Raw genomic sequence first — 22542 nt, forward strand, 5'->3', positions numbered from 1 at the left:
ATTCAAAATAACCAGAAAATATTATCATTAAAACTTGCAATTGATGCTGATTTTTTATGACTATCAAAATAATTAATGAAATTGAAAAATTATTTATAAAATTATCGGCATTTATGTAATTCATGAAAATTTGATGATTGAAAGTCGGTAAAGTTTTGAAAGTACGCTGCAAAATTGTTTTTTTTTTTCAGATTTGAAAGTTTTATCAGATTTGAAAAAAAATTGATAATTTGAAATTTTCAAAGTTTGGAAAATCTTTCCTTTGTTTTCCGCAAGTGGGGAATACATAGCCTTGTCAGGAACACGACGGATCGAACGTTGACATTCATTATTTGATCGTACTGGTCTATAGGCGTTGAATCCTGTAACCCTATCGCAAATATGCCCGCATTGTTAATGGAACCTGATCTAAACTACATTTTATGATTGGATAAATTAGATATTTTACCAATGTAAAGTATTTAATATTAACCAATCATGATCCATCTAACTAACAACCCACTTATTTGTAAGTGCTGAAGTTACTTGTAATTTCAGCACCAGAGAGATTTGAATTTAACTTAGAAATTAGTTGGACTCTCCCGAGCACTTCAGCAGCCGCAATAAACCAGTATACCCTAGATCTATTGAGCCTAGCAGAGACTAGTTAAACAACCTGAGACTAGATAGTATAAGAGTAAGATTAGGATCGGTATTAGACTAAGAAGTTGCACGAATCTATCCGGCCGAAAATAAGATAGCGTGACGAGCAGACGGTGTACCCTATCCGAAATTACTCTATGAGTTAACCAACCCGAACCTAACTCATCTGGTGCGACCATAAGTCTCGAACAAGACCTTAATAGCTTAGAATTAACCAAAATAGATTAGAAATTAGACAAAAACATTTACAAAATGTTATACGACAATAATTTAATCGAAATGTCTCTACGACTCAATAGATCAGAGCCAATATTCCGAACCATAACAGAACTACCCGGAATTGGAAGAAGACCTCGAACCAGAGACGACATACGACAAAGTAGAAACTTGCCATATAGTTATATGATAGTTCGGCAAAAGCCAGAACAAACTTTTGTATTTAGAATACTACTAGCAATGAATTTAGATTTTCATTTGCAAACATAAAACCTTGAAGTTAATCCTCAAAATCATTACAGGCGCTAAACAAAATTATTAATATACAATAACGATTGATAAAAAGATCTAAGATCGTTTTCCTAAAACTCTGCAGTAATATACAAAATATGTTTGAAAAATATTTATTGAAAAATAAAAAATAAAAATTAGTAGCATGACAATAAATGGTTAGTAATCATAAATCATCCTGTTGTTCCAGCTCCATCACCTAAAACATAACAGCAATCATAAACCCACTAATATCATCAAAACACTAAATCTTTCCTTTACACACATTTAAAATTTTATTAAAACTTATATTCACTTAATTTTAAAACCAGATCATCAAGGCTTATCCTTGGATCTTAAATCATTTTCTACTTAATTAAATTTCAAATTTGATCATCAAGACTTATCCTTGGATCAAACAGAACAACTTTGTTCTCCCCCACCCACTTAATTAGTGTCTAACGACCTCAAACGTCGATTCACTACCCAACCCTTTCTAAAGACCTAAGACTAATAGAAATTTTTAAACAAAACTAATCATTCAAATTAGGATAAACAGTGAAGAACTTCGGTTATTCATCCTTCACTTGACCCCCCCTCTTACCAGACCCAGGATAAATCTTAGACTTAGTAAGTTTAAAATAGTATCTAACGAACTACTCGCGTTCTAATTATACCTGAACCTTGTGGATCGATTTACTATTCTCCAACCCTTGAACACAATCACTACCCCTAAGTAAGATTAAGTAAGTTAACACCTTAACTTATACTAGCCACGAGAAAGTAAAAAATCATTCTTCGGAATCGATATACTTTTCTCTCCAACCCTGAACAAATAGACCCAGGTTAAGCTAACCAAAAAATCGTAAGAACTAACAGTTTAAGAAAATAGAAACCATTTAACAACCTTTTGCATCCGTCATCCTAAACCTTATGTCATTTAAAAACCTAGGAAATAAACAAACAATCGTTTTACACAATTGTGAAATAGATAACAAAAAATACGACCTTGTAATCACACCTCATACACAAACAGTTGGATACATTCGAACAAAACGACAAACACTAAAAAGAAAAATAATAACGAAACAAAGACAAATAACACGAAAAAGATTTTCAAAAAATCGAAACGCATTTTCAGAATCAGAAACCAACAGTTTAGACGAACTTTACAAACTAAAAGAATCAATAGATAAAAATTGCCCACTTCACGATCAATTATATTTTTCTGACTCAGAAACAACTTCAAATTCATCAAAAAGAGGAAAAAGAAGAACAAAAAAGCAGTATAAACACAAACCAGTACATTTATACAATTGGAATCAACCAATTCGACACATTAATAATTACATATTAACAGTCATCGAACGAAAAAATGAGCTCAACGCACACCCCAGGTGAAGAAAGTCCAGATGATGATGAAATCTTTCCTTTTATAGTAGATGCAACCACCGATAGAGGACAGCATATATTTTGCAAAAATTTACTATTAAATTTATTTGAACCCGGAATCAGTCCATGTAAAACAGAGTTCCCAGATGTAAAAATCAAAAGACAAATCATAGATCACTACTTAAAAGATATATGCAACATAACACAACAGTATGGAATCTACTCCATAGAATTCACCTCACCAAACCATAATAATAGAAAATATACAATTCAAACAGACGATCTTGATTTAGAATTTTCAAAAGTTTTTTCAGAATATATAAAAGGCATCCAATATCAAAACTCACAAAGAGCAAACTCCATATTCACCAATGAAGTTTTCGCAATAATATATAGTTATATTTCGATATTAGAAAACGAAATCCCAATAACAAATGTCTCACCAACAGAAACATCCAAACATTTGAAAGTACGACATGAAATCACACTACTCTCTAGTTATTTAAACATCATTAAAGAAAATTTCACGAAAGACGACGTTTCACAACATACAAAACACGATCTACAAAAAATTTTGGCATGGTTCATAATAGATTATTTCACACACAATATTGATTTAATTGCACAAGCAAGAAAAAATTTTAGACCCCAAAACTCGAACGATGATACCGCTATCACAGAACAATCAGATTATGTTTGGGACCCCGAATGGTCTCATCCCGCATTTATAAGCTTCCCACAATCAATCTCAAGTCAAGCAATAAGTACGATATCTTACATAAGAGATTATGTAAAAGTAATACCATTAACCATTGATGCAACACCATTAAACTATAATACATTTTTGCCCGATACACAAAATAATAGTTTAAACTCTACAGTAATACACAATGAAAACCTCAATGGAACTAGGAATCTTACTCAACAAGATATCCAGACACCATCACACTTCATAAATGAAGAAATTGTACACACAACAACTACACAACAAAGTATTTCACCAATACGCCCAAATTTAACAACACCAAGAAATACAAATCCTTCACAAACACAGGTAACCTTACAATCAACCGTTAAACCTTCGGTTGCTCCTAAATATTCACATATGGATTACCAAACATACAGACCCATGATAATACCATCAAAAACACGCAAAACATTCACTAGAAACAACTTTGCAGACCATAATTACAATTATACACATCCATCAAAAACATATAACCAACCACAAAGAAATTTTAACCAATATACAAGATCTCGAAATTGGGATAACCCAATGACCCAACCTAATTCAATAAATTTCCAAACAAATCCTCCACAGGATCACAGTGAAAATTACCCATTTTTTCAACAAAATAAAAATAAAAAACAGACATCTTATCAAATGGATTATTTATCCTCAGATGATGATTTCTTACAACCAGATATATTTGCACCAAATACTCAAGAATATCGTAGACAAGGAATACAGAGAACACGTACAAATCATAGAAATTTTTCTCCACAACCAATAGATGCACAACATCAACAACCAATTCAACAACAAAATCTAATTAATACACAATCTTTTCAACCAATTCAACAACAAAATCCAATGACTGCACACTCGTATCAACCATCACAAATGCAAAATGAAATACCACTCCCATATTATCTCCAACAACATGAAATAACAAGAAACCAACTTTCAAATTTTTCTCAAATGCCAAATGCAGCAGAATCATTACAAATGACAATGAATCCATACCTTATGGGTGGATCATCAATAACATCAAACAAACCTTTAATGGTTTTCACAGGAACAGACCCTGAATACTCTGTAGAAGATTATTTAAATGCAGTAACAGCAAACCTGATTTTAAATATTGGACCTGAACCAATTAATACGCCACTACATCAAAATTGGATACATCGACGCACAGCGTTAATACAAACAACCTTAGATGGCGCAGCCCAAAAATGGTTTTCAGTACTACCTCTAGAAATAAAATCAAACTGGAAAAGGTTTACACAGGAATTTTCAAAAATGTTTGACTCCGAAAGAAACAAACAACAACAAAGAGTTTTATGTAATGAAATTCGCAGATTACCAAACGAAACCATCAAGCAAATAGCAGTACGAATCGAAACACTAGTTCGAAAAGCATATTCACTAAATACGCACGACTATAAAAACACAAAGATGACAGAAATCTTAATGATGACCTTAACACCACAATTAAGGAAAATAGCAATAAAAAAGAGAGCATCCCATCCTTCTTCAATTCGAGAACCCGATTTAGATTTTCGAAAACTAGTAGACAAATTAGAACAAGCAGAAATCACGATGAAACTAGAAGAAACGGAAAATCTGAAATTACAATACGTTAACAGAATTGAAACGACTCCCACTAATATTAATAATATACAGGAATCAGAGACAGACCTCGTTGAAAAAATCACTGAAATACTCAATATTTACGAAAAGAACCCAAACTTTAAAGGCAAACCATCTTTCAAAAAATGGTGTAATTATTGCCGACGATACGGACATAGTATTTCCGAATGTAGACAAAAACAGCAAGACAATCAAAATAAACCTCAAAAATATAAAGAACCAAATAAATCATTCTATCAATACATGAAAAAAGATCAAAATCTACCGAACAAAACAGTCCACAGCAACAACAGTTCAGGAAAACCACTCCCGAACAATACAAACTATACAAGAAATCAATCACCATATAACTCAAGTTATAGAGGAAGATCACCAGAACGAAGAAACACGAATAATTCATCACAAAATCACTACAATAGACCAAATAGTCGAAATAACTACTCCAGATCAAATTCAAATACACAACGATTTGTTTCTAGATTTAATTCCCAATCAAGAAATAACTACTATCCAAACAACCAATCACGAAATTCATCATACAATAGGAATAGAAACTACTCCTATAATCGAAATAGAAGTTATTCAAACAACCGAAACCAGAATTACCCGATCAATCGATCAAGGAATAACTCATATAATAGATCGAACTATAACAGACCAAACAATAATTACCAAAACAGATCGCGAAATAATTCACAAAATCGACACTCAAGTTATAATAATCGTTATAGAAATTATTCCCAATCACCACACCGGAATAATAATAACTATAATAATTCTAATAATCGCCACAGAAGTAGTACACCTAAACATCAAAGACAAATCAATCAAGTACAGTCTAATCCAGAAACAACATCAGACCCTCCAGGTATTGATGACACAGTAACTGATACGTTACAACTCAATCAAATAAACTGTACATCATCAGATTCAGAAAGTGATACTGAAAACACTCTTTCTATCAATATGATAAAAGTCGAAAATGACTATGAATCTGTCATATATGAACAACCCTTTTCATCACACATATATGAAAATCAATCAGAATTTCTTCAAAATTATTACACTACACCCATAAATTCCACACTAACGACGCAAGAAACAAATGAGATTAACACTACAAATCAAACCAATAAAAATACCAAAACAAAATGCTTGAATACAAACCACATTTATCAAAATATACAAAAAGAACAACCCAAAGAAAAAATTTGGACAATACCATTTCTCTTAGAAAGCCCAAGAAATAAAGAATTTCAACCACCAGACCTTGAAATAGATTTTTTAATTGATTCAGGAGCAGAATCAAACATAATAAACATCCCCACATGGAATGAAAAAAAAAACTTTACACCCAAAGCTAACACCTCTTGAAACCTCCAGTAAGTTAGCAACAGCACAAGGATCAACATTGATAAACTACGGAAAAATCCAATTATTTCTCCTCCCCACCAGAACAATGGAGCAAAGCAAAATTTTAAATAAGCCATTTAAACAAATATTCCATATCACTGACATTAAATATAATATCATTGGAATACCATTTATTTCGAAGTATATACCAACAATTAACATACTAAATAGTAAAATATTAATCAAAGATAAATATACAAAAACAAAAGAAACATCCTTAACATTTTTTCAAAGATTAAATAAACAACCACCATTCTTTTCAAAATTCTACCCGATATTTAACCAACAAAGGAAACACCTAAAACCACTATCAGGAAATATCTATAATTTTTCAATCAAACAAGTTCACCAATATGATAAAGAACAAAACAAACAAAAATTTTATATGTCAGAATTTGAATTCAAACCTATTCACAAATTTTTCAAAATCACAATCTCATCCATAAAATATTTGAAAAATTCGAATTCCGATATCATTTCCTTACATGTCTATAACAACACACCTTACCAAGTAACATTACCTTTAGGACTTTTAGGATATTGTGAAACCAACGCTACAATATCACCAATACACGAAAAAGCCTATCGCGTAAATAATATACTCCAATTACTAGATATTTGCCAATCTACAATTCTTAATGAAGAATTATCTATAAATAATATAATAAGTAACGAAAACAGAAATACGGATTATTTCACAAAAACTCCATATTTCAAACCTACATTCAACATAAGTAACTACACAGAGGACCAACAAAAATTTTTAACAATGTTTAATTTCCAACATTCACAAATAACACAAGACGAATTCGAAAAGTTAGCCAAACAGCTAATTAAATATTCATCAGTCTATGCAACATCAAAATTCGATGTTGGAAAAATCAGTTCATCACTACATCTCCCGTTAAAACCAGACGCAGTTTTCAAAAAACAGAGAGCAAGTAAAGTACCAATTCACTTACATGATAAAGTGAACAGATTACTCGATATTTTAGAACAATACAACATTATATCACCAGTTAATAAAGAAGAACAACCAAAAGGGAACACATTTATCAACCCCGTTATCATTCTAGCTAAAGGAGAATCATTAAAAATCGTTCTCGATGCTAGATACCTCAATTCACTTATAGATGAATCAAAATGTAATTGGCCCATTGAACCAATACAAGTTATTTTAACAAAAATAAACGGCAAATACTTTACAACCGCCGATATGAATAGTGCATACAATCAAATGCCACTAGATGAACAATCACGACGTTTAACACAATTTGTTATCGGAAACCAACAATATGAATTCAACCGCTTATTCTATGGAATATCCATAGGACCAGCAGCATTTTCAGCTTTTATGAGCAAAATTTTTAGACCACTAATACTCAAGAAAAACGCAATCACCTATTTAGACGATGTTTTTATGCAATCACAAACAAAAGACGAGATGTTCAATGTTTTAGAAAAATATCACCAAATACTTCAGAACGAAAATCTGAAGGCCGCCCCCGATAAATCACACTTCTTTTTGACAAGAGTTAAATTCTTAGGACATAATATAGAAAGAAAAACAATCACTCCATTGAAATCACGCATTGACGCTATTCAAAAACTTCAACCACCAACAAATAAAAAGAAAATCCAAGAATTTCTTGGAATGTTAAACTTTTTAAGTAAATATGTTTATAAAATGCAATTATATCTACGACCATTTTATAACATCCTTAGACAACAAAATAATTTTGAATGGAACACAGAACATCAAACACGATTTGAAGAAATAAAGAAACTTTTAACTGAACAAATTTCAAACACAATTCCAGATTCAAATCAACCATTTTATGCAATGTGCGATGCTTCGAACTTTGGCATCGGTGCAGCACTATTACAATCACATAATGGTACAAATAAAATGAACCTCATATCAGCAAATTCTCGATTATTCACTCAAGCAGAGCTACGACTCTCAACTCTAATGAGAGAATGTACAGCCATAATATACACACTGACAGAATATGAATTTCTGATACTTGGATCAAAACACCCCACAGTTTTATTCACAGACCATAAACCAATCATCTTTCTCTTTACACAAAAATCTAACCCAAACCACCGAGTTTACAGATTTCAACTAATTCTAATGAAATTTCCAAACTTACATATAGTTTGGACTGCAGGAAAAAATCTTGCATTACCAGACACCTTAAGTCGAAATACACCACCTGAATTACTTACACGAAAAACAACAGTTGAAATACCCAAAAACATAAAATTCTACCTTGCAGAAAACGAAACATCACCCCGATTGGAATGCAAATATGCAGTAAAAACTGATATTGAACAATCACAAATAAATAATTTACAACATTTCCCACTTTATTTAGATTGTCAAAATAATCATTATGAAGTTGATTTACTTGGAACATCAACTTTCAAACCAATCCCATATTCTCAATGGATAAAAAATAACACCCAACAAAAACGAACAAAACAACACCCGCCTAAAAAAGACAATTTTCCACTAATTGAAAAAGAAGATTTAACTGATAAAATAAATTTATCAGGACCACAAACAAATGATTCAAAGTACACAATAAATCAAGTTTTTGACCTTCACGACCCACTTGATACAATACCCTTATCTAAGTTCGAAATTGAAAACATTTTTCTCCCTCCAACAGAAACGATTACAATTTCAACACTGAAACAATATCAAAATCTTGACCCGATAATTAGACAACTGAAATCATGGCACAAATATAAAACTAAACCTGTCAAGGCAGATTCAACCATTCTAGGAAACAAAACACTCCTCCGATACTTTCGCAAATTTAACAACACAACAATTAACGAAAATACAGACCTTTTAGAGTATAACCTGAATGAATCTACAGTTCCATGTCTCCCTTTAAGTATGATTCTTATAGCTTTTAATATTTCACATACACAAAATATTAAAGGACACTCTGGATCAGAAAAAACATATTCAAATTTTATACAAAATTTTTACTTCCCAAATGCACCAATTTGGATAAAAGTACTATGCAATGATTGTATAGTATGTCAACTAAATAAACCTTACCCAAATCAAAAACAAATAGCACAAAAACAAGATTTTAAAGGACAAAGCTTGTACTTTAACCATCGTATCTCATTTGATACTAAAGGACCAATTTCACCCTCATCCGAAGGAAACTCCTACATTATGGTAATTGTTGACGCATTTACACATTATGTAGCACTTAACCCAGTACCACATTGTAACGCTTATTACGCTTACACAACACTCTATGAACACTGGATAGCAAAATTCGGACTACCAGAAATTTTAGTTACAGACAACGGTACAGAATTCATAAATAATGAAATTATCACACTATGTCATTTATATAACATTAAACACAAACCACGTACATCTCATGCACCTTGGACAAACGGTTTAGTCGAAGGTATGAACCGTTCATTACAAGAATATCTTAGATGTATCATCAACGGAAATGATACAAAATATACCGAATGGTCAGCAGATGTAAAATTATTTCCCTTAGCATATAATTCACAAATTACGACAACTTTAGGAATGTCACCATACGAAATGGTTTTTAACCAAAAGCCACGCAAACCAATAATGTTTACAGCAAATTCTCATAAAAACGCACAAGGTTATTGTCAACCAAATAAAGACTCAATTTGTTATAACCTGACTTTACATACACACGATGAAGATCATTTTCATCACCCACAAATTCTTAAACTAGCCTCCGGTACACACACCGAATGGATTCTAAATAGAGATAAAAAACACAATGAAATTTATCAAAAAATAACAAAAAAGTTATTACAAAGACAAAACATTAATGAACAAATCAATTCACGTTTTACACCAGCCTCCGATTTAAAAATTGGAACATTTGTTTTAATACCTAATTTTAATACTCAAAAAGGAATTTCTAAAAAATTACAACCCCTTCGAAAAGGACCATACCAAATAATTGCAAAACCCACTGATGTCACATATAAAATTACCGACTCAAACAAAAAAGAAATCGTTCAACACCGAAACAACCTATTACCTTATTACCCAAAAGAATACGCACTCCGCGAATTAACTCAATTATATTCTTTCACAGGATTAAAAATCATTCAAAATGAACCACATCTGAAAAACACAGAACAAAATGATAACCCCACCGAAAATCAAAACACAAAACCAACCGCCACCAAAAACAATACACAAAACCATAAAGAATCCCCAAAACAAAGAAAAAATAGAAAAATGACCGAACAAATAATACCCCAAGAACAAATCGACAAATCAGAAAAGAGAAAAACAACAAGACTCCGAAATCAACCACGTAAAAACTATAAAATATTCATCCCCCAATCTAAAATTTTAAAGAAAGTGGAATTTCAAAAGTAATTTTAACATTATACTTCACTATCTTGAAACCTTCGAAACATTTTTCATTTACATTTTTCAAAATAACATGCTGACAAGTACGCAATAATTCTAGTTCAAAATAGACCAGTAGGATTCATCCAATCCGTCACTTTCTCTAACTCAAACTAAGACCAATTAGACGAATAATATAGAACTCCAGGCACATCTATAACTATAACTTTACGACCTCCAGGTCAAAAATAAGCAAACCACTCCAACTTGACAACTAAAATAAATATCACCATAATACCGTACCCCTCCCTTATCTAATAACCCAAAGATCAACAATATTTCCCCAACTCAGACCACGAATACCCCCAAAACAAATTTGTTAACTTAGCCTAAAGCAACAAAATGAACATTTTAATTAGCCTAAAGTATAAAAATCTCACCATACCCCGGATCATTTGACAAACAAAAATAAAGAAAAAGACGACCTCCCAATCACCATGAAAATTGCCCCCAACAATTTTTTACAAAACTCAACCCACTTGTCAAAAAACTAATAAATAATCCGACCACACTTGAAAATCGCCTCAAACAGCAAAAAATATTCGACCAAGAGATCATTTCTTAAATGCTCTTCTCTCAATCAGTTACTCAAATACTCATAAATTTTAAACATTTTTTTACTATACTTGAAACCTTTATAACATTTCTTTTTGATATACTTGAATCTTTTCTAATAATCCTAATCATTTTTTGTAACATTTTTTTAATTTTCTACACTCTACTCGAACTATTCCTCCAACTTTCCAAAACCCTTGATTATATCCACAGGTACGATTCATATAACTTGTCTAAATGATACGAACAATTTTCAGTAGAACTGATATTTTTTTATTGTTTGTAATTTTCATAGCATTCTTATCATCCCTCATTTTGACCATCTGTAAATGTATAAAGAAAGCAATCCTCACATTTGCCCTAGCAACAATCCTTCTAATTCTTTTTTTGGAAGAATATTATAATAAACACAAAATTTCTCACTAAAGTAATAATTCAAAAAACCATCAAAAATTGCTACCCAACAGTCACAAAGTCAGTCTTCACCGACATCATCCCAAGATAACCCAACACCATCTTCAATTACTCAAAATCCTCAAACATCTACACGAATTTCTTTTCAAGACAATCCATACACTTTTGAAGAACGACACGCTCGTTTATCAGAACCACTAGAACCAGTTCAACGACAAGCACCTCTAAGCGAACCAACATATAACCTATACCCAACACTACCACAAGAACTAAGTAGAATAAGAAATCCTAGTCAAAACCAAAATACAGTCGAAATAAATAGACAAATTATACATCCTCGACGAAACAGAAATTTTCAAACTCCCCGAGTTCATTTTGATATACCTCAATCCCCATCACAAAACACTCCAGAAAACCCCATTGGTATATTCCCAGAAACCCCTACGCTTCTTTCACAACGTAGCACCTCAAGCCTACCATCAGATTACTTAGGTTCAACACCAACATCTGAACAAATACGTGAAAATCCCTTTAACCCCCCAAACCAAGCATCACGACTACCATATTGGACAACACATTCATTTACACAAGGTGAATTAAATTTAGTCAATGACCCAATAGATATTTCTACGGATACAACAACATCCTCATCACTACCAGAAACATTATCACTACCATCAACACCATCAATAAGCCAGATTTCACCACCACCTTTTAACTTAAATTTTCCAAATAATCTCGACGCCAGATATCGAGAACAATCATCAATAAATATTCCTTTAAGATTAGATTGGAATACATTTACAGCACCTCCACCATTATTTGGACAACATCAAGAAAGTAACCGCCTTCATAACTGGGCACTTAATAGATTACAATATCGCCAAGATATTCACAACGATATCCGTGATCACAATATTCAAATACTCCAACAAAACAGCTTACAATTAAAGTTTGAAATCACAGTTAAGTTAAATAATATTACCCAACATCCCTACCCATTAAATCCACCTAACATAACAGCTCAATCACTACCACCACCGTTTATAACTACTGAAGTAATATACAAATACGACAGATATACCAAAAACACAATTGGCTACATTACATTTTATAATCCATACTCAGGATTATCATACACATGTATATCCTAAAATTATTAATTTTTCTCCAACTCCTTTTTCTAGTAATCTCAAATCAAAACATAAACCCTTCTCCTCGTACAGGACCACAAGATTTATTAGTAACACATTACGATTGTGAAGAAAATGAACAAAAAACACTACATAAATATGCAATAAATCAAGTATCACAATGTGAAACAGAACCACAAGCTATAGAAACCACAGATGTAATAGCAACACTCTATTCAAAAGCCCGAGCAACAACAGTTACAGGTTATAAATTCACAGCAACATTTTCCGAAAAGAAAGTACATTGTTCACAAGTCTCGAACGGAAACAAAAACCGACTTGACCATGAATCATTCTATCAGAGTAATATAGAACGTCTTTTACATCTCAATCCCGACGATTGTAAAAATGAATTACTTAGACTAAACATCACACAAAATAAAAACTCCCAAAGAAAGTTAGTTAACTTTCAAGTTTTTTCAGACTCTGTACATCAATCACAACTTGAAAGACACCAAGGACATATAAAACTAGACGAAAAATACCCGTATAACGGCGCACACGGACGATTAACCTATGACCTACACGATAAACATTGGATACCACACATTGGTATAAATGACCCATCAAACTGCAAAGCAGACACAAAAAATAAAGGATACCAAGAAATAATGTTTTTCGATTGGAAAATACAACTCGAAAAAATACAACTAACACGAGATTTATCAGATAATACAATGATCTATCAAGGAATCCGATTACCTTGTAAAAATGATCAAGGTTATTGCGACCCTACAACGAGAACACAAGCAACCATTGTTTGGTTCCCCGAAGATACATGTACAACATTTCAAGTAGCAAAAATACACGCTCGTATGATAAAATTTCACGAAAAATATTTTATACAATCAATTCCATATGAACAAGTCCATCCATCACGAAAACTAAGTTCTAATTTTAGAAACATAGACAATATAGAAAATAAATTGACACGTTTTCAAATATATCAAGAAACAGAACTTGCATGTAAATACAGAAACCCAATTCACAAAACACAATACTCCGAGATATTAGTTGAATACGAAAAAGGATTCGACATGACCACTGGAAAAGTAAAAATCGACCCATATGCCACAGGTCATCCTCTAAACGAAGGAACATCCTATATACCAGTTAATTTTGAAAAAAGCAACGGACAACCTGGTGGACATCTAAAACCCCATGACACCAGAAGCACACGCTTACAAGAATTATCACTAATGAATACTACATATTTCGGTAATATCCACTATGATATTCATTTAGATATGAAACTAGATTATACAATTAGCCGAATTTTTCAAGAAATGTCACTCTCCGAATTAGAAACACTACACCAACTATGCGAATTAGAACGAACACAAATATTACAATCACTTGCACTAGCAGTATTAAAAATACCCTATGCAGGATACTTATTATCTGGAAATAGATCAAATTTTTTAGACTATGAAGGAAACATCTTATGGTTTTATACTTGTACTAAAAAAGTATCACCACTATACGTTTTTGAAGATAAACGATGTTATAAAAGAATCCCTATCTTTTATAAGAATAAAGTACATTTCGTGGATACACTTTCACGAAGAACCTATTTCTGGGATACCGCAGTCCCATGTGGATCAGAAAACAGCCACAATGTAGTACAACTAAACCCTGATGAAAATAAATATTATCTTCTCACTCCATATCCCACATTAATGCAATCACTCAAAAAATTTTCACCAGAAAGCATTCGCGCTATTGCTCGAAACCCAAATATAGACTTACAATCAATAGGAATCTATTCAAAATCAGATATTCAACATCACATTAGAACACAACAATTCCAAGAATTATTAACACAAATGGACACTATACAAAGACAATCAATAGACCAAAATTTACGCAAACTTGCAGAAACCGCAGGATTTGCCGATATCTACACGCAAGACTATAGCGGATATTTTAAAGACATTAAAGATTATATATATCTAAACGGTGAAAAATACCGTCCCCAAGATATATCACCAATTAACATTTTTAGCTTTGTTACACTCAAAAATGAGATCCTCGATTTTCTAGGATGGCCCTACTACATCTTAGAAAAATTGACTATTTTATACGCAATGTTTAACTTTATTGGATTTCTTTTCTCACTTTTAAAAGGAATCTACAACACATGTGCTATACACACACAAGTAAACAGACAAGCAAGCGTAGCACGCATACTTTATGCAGGATTTTTTGGAATCTTTTCTACATCTATAAACAAAATTCTTTTAGACGCACAAATAAAAGAATGTAACACAAAAATAGCAACACGACAAAATACATACGACGAAGAACAAAACAATGTAGACATAACGCCAACGGCACCACAATTACCACCCCTACCAAATAACCATCCACTATCCCTAGTCCCACGAAATTTTCGAAATTTAGCCATCACACATAATCCAAATTTTCGACTCACCACATCACAAAGTCCCATTCAACATATAATGACACACCAGTCACAAGATGATAATACTTATGAACAAATTATTGAACAACCCCATACCACCGCTTTTCAGTCTCAAAATAATCATTTTTTTAGCCCACGATGAGCCGCCAACTTGGATCACTACACCGATCAAATTCCCACCCAACCAATCTTACCTCTCCAATCCCAATAATACCACTTTTTGCTTTTCCGCCACCCGATTTTCCATCTAGTAATGTAACATCAGGCATGAATTCCGACACTAATTCACACATCTCAGTTTTATATTCCATCTCACAACTCAATAACCCGAATATTGAAACCCCCGATGAATTTGCCGACTCAGAACCATCCCCATCCAATATTTTTAATAACTCTTCTAATTTTTCTCAACCCCCTTTTCAACCCATATTATCCAATAACCCTGACCCAATCACTCCCACACCCTCTTATGCTTCCCAAGTTACCCCAACCTACTCCTCATACCATTCTGACCAATCATCTCATTCTCCAGACACCCCCCGAATCTCCCCAGAGCTAGATAATTTTATTACCCTTCAACAACAACCCTACCACCTTAATACCCCAACCATAAACCAAATCTCCTCCACAATAAATTCATCCAACCCCCCTACCCCTACACCCTCTTCAAATTATACTGAATCATTAGCACCATCATCCACATCAACTGAATCTTCACTCAACACTAATAGAGCTTACCGCACTTTTAAAAGAAAGTTCCCCAACCATCCTTTCCCAGCAAAACCAGGAACAGCCCGTGAATACATCAACCACCCCAAGCATACTAACACAAAAGAATTTTTAGCCATCACCTTACCCTCATTCCCACAATACACCTTAAACACCCCCCACGACACTAACGAAACACGCAACTTTGTAGATGAATACGTTTTAATGCCCACTCTCTCTTGGACCTCATATTATCATTTTACTAACCCTCTTTGCTTACCTTTATCTAACACTCACATCGATATAGAGCGAAATACGGACATGCTATATCGACTCACTACACCACTAACCGCTAGACAATTTACTTACGTTGGATATAAAAAATCACTAAAAACACACACTGCACCTAGAGCTAACGAATATACACTCGAATACTATGATCACAACATCATCAGAGCTAACCAAGATCAATTCTTAGACGACGATCGCTTCGCTAATCCACAAATTACCGAAAAATTTTTCATCAACACACCATATATATTTACACTAAACATCTTCGACCGAAAGTTTGATCACATTATTTCAGAAGCACTAACAGACACACAAGCATACGAAAGTTTTAAAGAACGCTTACAAATATTTTCACTAACCTTTCATTTCCTTGCACCACACGAAAGAGATTTACACTGCTCACACGATATTATGTTACGCACTAAACAAACCCACACATATAGTTATTATCGCTTCATCCAAAATCACTTTGACCTACACACACCCTCTAGACAGCCACACCATCGCTTTCAATTCATTAATTCCAAATACACTTCACCATTTTTCCTAAATTTCACATATTGCATTAAAGATACTAACCTTCATGGTATTCTTCGCAATTATGACCCCATAACCCAAATGTACATCTTCTGTCCCATCACCAAGACCTTCAACGCCGAAGAATCCCGACCCTTCCTTATCCCGCACGAGTTTGTACAACCTATAGAAATCCCAATTTTAGAATTCATCCACAACACTAAATTCAATCACAAATTATATAATCTAATCCAAAACACACCTTATGAGTTTGCAGTTGGCACTGAAGAACTAACCACTATTAAGGCACTTCAATTGCTTTGGCCACTGCTTCAGACTAAAAATATCATCCGCATCTTAGCTAAACTACTAACAACTTCAGAACTAATTCACGACATCTTCCCCGACGGTTTTTTTCCCGACGACTAACAGGTAAGTATGAATTAAATGAATATTACTAACTAATTAAAATATTAAAAAACTCACCATAATTTATCCATGTTTTCTTTAGATTTTTAGCCTTCATCCGACAATCACCTACAAAAACCACAAAAGACAAATAAAAATCGCAAATTTCATCAAACAGATTTCAAAAATTCTATTAATCTCTTACACTTATAAATTTATAAATTTAATACCAATGCAGTAAATTCATTTCTAAAATTTTCCCCACAAGCAGTAAATCTAATTATGATGAAAATTTGTAACTTAAAATTCCCCCATAACTAGCAGTAAATTTCCAAATTCTATGCAGTAAATTAATAAAATGCAAATGCAGTACTAACCTTTTGATATTCTCATTTATTCGCACAGAAATTCTATCCACACTCGCACAGCTCGCCCACGAAGAATTGTTTAAAATAATGAATTTCAGTTTCAAGTTTTCACACTCAACAACTCTAACATATAATAACATGTTTCAAACTTTCCTTTAACCCGGTTGGAATCACATACTAAACAAAACTAACCAACGCAGCTTACTAAATACCACAAATCATAGAATAACAGCATGACTAAGAAAAGGAAACCAACGGTACCCAAACCGGATTAACCCAGTTTAAAACTGGATAATTTATTCTTTTGAAGACTATTATAAAGTCTAAGAAAGAAATAATAAAACACAAAAAAGTCGAAAGACAAACCCATACCACAAACAATTTGATTTTTGGAAAAAGGACATAACCAACAAGACATAAGAAAAACCACAACAAACCCAACATAAAACGTTGTCACATAACAGGACCCCTCATAAAAACCGCATGAAATCATACTCCCACTCCTGGCCTAACCCACCAGGAAGGACGTCCTGAGCATGCTCTATAGCCGGCCTAACCCACCGCGCTACATCCACGCTTTGTGACCACACCTCTATTTTTAATAAGAGCTACTCAAGGGTGAGTAACTCTTCAAAATAACCGAACTAAAACAAAAAGCTTTTGTGAAAACAACTAACTAAAATCATAATTAAAAAATATTAAACTAATAAATGTTTTATAAAATGTAAATTACATTATGCAATACATAGATCAGAATACAACACCAAGGACGAACATCTAAAGACAGAACGACCCCACTACACTCGAGAGAGAATGACCAACCACAATCGATATGCCACTCACAATCACAACTCAAAGGATTTAGAGTACGACTTGACTTCGCAGAAAAGGACTTCATTGAACTAGACCAATGACCACCTCGATGTTCAAGTATACGTACAGATCCGAGTAACCAGGCATCCCCTCCACGCACAATCTCCACGCCATCCCCAAACTAAATCAGACACAAAAAAAGTTCTCCACGCAGAACAGAAAAACCTGACATAGCAAACCATTCTGAAATCAGATTTGAGTTTGTTGCAAAGACTTAGTCGTTGTCACTAGAAGACACAACGTCTTATGTCTCTAACTCCAGCTTCCTGGAACTTCTTTAACAAAAAGGAAACAGAAGAAATAAGATGTTCGCCAAACACCAACGTCCATCATCCATCCTTCGAATTGCAGAAGAACTATTCTAAAAAACTCTGTAAAACCCGGATGGGTGGAACCTGATCTAAACTACATTTTATGATTGGATAAATTAGATATTTTACCAATGTAAAGTATTTAATATTAACCAATCATGATCCATCTAACTAACAACCCACTTATTTGTAAGTGCTGAAGTTACTTGTAATTTCAGCACCAGAGAGATTTGAATTTAACTTAGAAATTAGTTGGACTCTCCCGAGCACTTCAGCAGCCGCAATAAACCAGTATACCCTAGATCTATTGAGCCTAGCAGAGACTAGTTAAACAACCTGAGACTAGATAGTATAAGAGTAAGATTAGGATCGGTATTAGACTAAGAAGTTGCACGAATCTATCCGGCCGAAAATAAGATAGCGTGACGAGCAGACGGTGTACCCTATCCGAAATTACTCTATGAGTTAACCAACCCGAACCTAACTCATTAATCAGAATATCAATTCGTCCAAACTTTTCGGTGGTTTCTTTCACGATAGAGGCGCACACATTCTCATCAGTGATGTCTCCTAGGCAGATATGTATCACACTCATTTCGTATAATAAAAAACTTCAGTCATAGATTTTTTTTCCGGCCATAACCATTCCTAACACGTTGAAAAAAGTACAAACCGACAACAATAACAACATTTTCGGTTTCGATTCTGCCTTCCGACTGTTTCACGCACTGTTTCTGGGTCTCTTTCAGCGCCTCAGAATTCCTCCCTGTCAGACAGAATCCTCCGACCCCCAACTGTGCCAGACGTACTGCCACACCTGCCCCTATGCCTGAACTAGCACCCGTCACTATCGCAACTTCTCCTTTGGTGAAATACAGAGCCATTTATTTAACTGAAACTAATAGACAAAAATGCATTGAGTAAACTAAATTTATGTAACGCGCCATCGTCTGAAACAAAAAAAATTGTGGGTCTAAATTAAAAAAAAAAAAAAAATGAAAATCGAAGTTAATACTTTGGGAGACAACAAGCAAAGCTTTTCAGTGGAAAAACTATTTGAGGCTGCGTTTTTTAGTTTGCCCACGCCAATTGGCGTAAAATCCAGAAGCTTTGACTGGTTTCTTTTTATCGACGCGACGAAAAAGTGCGCGTGCTTCTGAAGTTTTTCGATAAAGCTGCACTAAAATGTGTGTGTGTCTTAGTTAGTATCCATGATATGACTCTTCTCCACATTGCCCCATCAATTGATTTGAAAATAATAATGAGGATGCACAGAAAGTTCCAATAAAAACAAAACTGAGACATATTCTACATTCATAGTAAAATAGGCCAATTGGGAATCAGTTTTTCGAGAAAAATGACTAGAAACTCAAAAAAAACATTGAAAAAAATAATTTGTATAATTTTTCGAAAATTCAATTTTTGGCAGGAGTTTTTTTGAAATTTTGAAGTTTTGATTCCCAAAACGGCGCGAAGTAATTCCAAATCAACACAACTCAAGTAAATTACGGCTAGTTTACGGCTTAAGTTAAGCTTAAATGAGCTATTTTAACCCTGCACGCCCAACTTTTTAGTTTGAATTTAGGCAAAAATTCAAATTTCGAACGGTTTTTTTCTACAGTGAGAAATCTAAAAGTTGTTCGGATCACGACTGGAAAGATTTTAATATGATGTATCACTTGACCAATTCGGATAATTAATTCTGGTACAAGATTTTTCGTAGAAAAAAAAAGAAAAAATTTTTAAAAAAAATAGATTATACTCGACTACAAAGATCCTTTACATTTTTCAAATAGTCTTACTAAACAAATCAATGAGTTATACTGCGCAAAAAGGTAATTTTAGTCTTAGAGAACCTGCAGGTAGGTCATCTTTTGTCATTTTTTCCCTCTTTTTGCCCACCAAAAATAAAAATTTTTATCTGCTTTTGATCTTCTTTTGATCTGCTTTTGATCTTCCTCAGTCCTGCTAATAACCGGCATCTCGTCCCCTGTGTCCAGATCGTCGGTCGCAAAAGCCTCGCTGAAATTTTCAATGCTGTTTGTTGACTCCGTCTTGCTTGTCACCATCAATGCCGTGGATGGTGACCCTTCCACAACATGAACCGGCGGCTTCTCTTTCCGCTCGTCGTTAGCCGTCGACGTTCACTGTATCGTGATGTTGCTACCATTATTCTTCTTGATCGCTCTATCAACCCGGTTCCGACGAAATATTGATGCTGACACTACTGACTTGGCCTGAAATTGATCAAGTATTCTTTTCCAGTCCACTCGATCGCCTCTTGAGTCCTTTGTATCTTCGCTTGCGCAACGTCTGCTAACTTACTGACTGTCGGATTTTTCCGGCTGTTCCGTACTCAAGCTGTTAACGCATTATGCAGTGCCTGCAAACTACCTGGACCCATGTGATTGACGCTATCCCTTTGTTATGTTTCACGATTCTACGTAGTTTGTCTGATACATCTAGGAAACGCCCTGACACAAATTGTTCCAGTTCCTGGATATCGATCTGCACGTAATCATTTCCTCAGTGTAGAACTGTCACTTATCCTTGTCGAAATAAAATTCCTCTGCAATTTTCTTCTGCGGGCTCGAAGTTTTCGTTGAGTTAACCCTATTTTTTATTCTAGCGTGTCGTTCTCCCATGTTAGCCACCCCTCGAGATCTGCTAAATTTCCGTGTTGACGAACCACCAGGTGCTCCCACCAGCAACTCGCTCTTTTTCTCCTCTGAGCTTTTTTTCATGGCCACTACGTGTAGCGGACTTGTTTTCAATGAAAATGCGCCGGTAAAAAATTAATCCCCAGGAACTTTGGAGGTCGCTTAATTCTCAACGGTCTTGTTTTGTGCCGTAACTGAATCGAATTCGAGATTTTGCTCGGTGATGCCCCACATAGATTACGTCCTTTTGATAACCCTACTTCGGCGGTGTTCTCGTTGACTCCTCCTTGATATCTCGGAGTGTAACCCACGGTAAATATTTTCAGCTTCCGACCTTCGTTTATCAACTCATATCTCCTCTGTCAATATATCGTCTGACTCCCTTTTGCTCGTTCGATCTGCCTCCTTTTCTTAAGCATCAAAGGCTGCCGAGAGCATGGCAGGGCTGTCATGTAGTTCAGCCATCGCAGTTTCTTAAAGGCACTACTTTCTAATCCTCTGATCTAGAAAATGGAAGAGTTTCACCGGTTTTGTGGATTCACCTCCTGTTTTGTCGCCGACTCAGAAAACCGCTGCTGGATATTTGGCTGTTTGAAAATGCTTCTCGAGAAAATTCCCAGCTAATGGCCGCCCCATAATTGCATTGCTGGAATGGCCTTTTTCTTAAACGTGGACTGAATTTTGAACAATGGCCTGAAATTTAAACATGCCTCGACCAGTTTCTTTGTTGTGCGTTCTTTCCAGTTAAGTAATTTTCATTCATATTTTGTGCTGTTTATGACGTCATTTCGAAGACTCTGCAACCCAATTTCCTCGCTGATTGACGGCGCTATTTACCAAATAATTGCATTTACTTGAGCAACAACAAGTTTACTATCAAGTTCTGAAGCTTTTGCGTTGTTTCCTATTGGACGCCGAGATAAGCATTACACCAATCCCATGTTTTCTTTAAGTATTTGATCGTTTTCATAATCAAAAGGCGAAAACCCAGCAAAACTAATATCGTTTACTTCGTTTCTGTTTTTTTTCCTCAGAAAAACATGCTGATAATGCCTTGTGA

The 22542-nt window shown here is 34.2% G+C and overlaps 1 protein-coding gene across 1 annotated transcript; it reads right to left on the minus strand.

Annotated features, from left to right (window-relative positions):
• Nucleotides 1-153: 153 nt before the first annotated feature.
• On the minus strand, nucleotides 154-19717 carry LOC134848406 (uncharacterized). Its single transcript, XM_063865845.1, has 3 exons — nucleotides 19496-19717; nucleotides 19311-19392; nucleotides 154-393 (listed from the first exon to the last, which is right to left on the minus strand). Exons 1-3 carry the CDS (start codon nucleotides 19704-19706, stop codon nucleotides 240-242), a joined length of 447 nt encoding a protein of 148 aa, XP_063721915.1. The 5' UTR covers nucleotides 19707-19717; the 3' UTR covers nucleotides 154-239.
• Between the last annotated feature and the right edge of the window lie 2825 nt (nucleotides 19718-22542).

Source organism: Symsagittifera roscoffensis, chromosome 6 (assembly GCF_963678635.1).
Source record: "Symsagittifera roscoffensis chromosome 6, txSymRosc1.1, whole genome shotgun sequence".
Taxonomy (NCBI): domain Eukaryota; kingdom Metazoa; phylum Xenacoelomorpha; order Acoela; family Convolutidae; genus Symsagittifera; species Symsagittifera roscoffensis.

Coding starts and splice junctions, on each gene's coding strand:
- LOC134848406 (XM_063865845.1), bottom strand. CDS start 19,706: ATGGCTCTGTATTTCACCAAAGGAGAAGTTGCGATAGTGACGGGTGCT. Junction 19,393..19,495: donor AAATGTTGTTATTGTTGTCG/GTTTGTACTTTT, acceptor ATATCTGCCTAG/GAGACATCACTGATGAGAAT. Junction 394..19,310: donor CGAATTGATATTCTGATTAA/TGAGTTAGGTTC, acceptor AGGTTCCATTAA/CAATGCGGGCATATTTGCGA.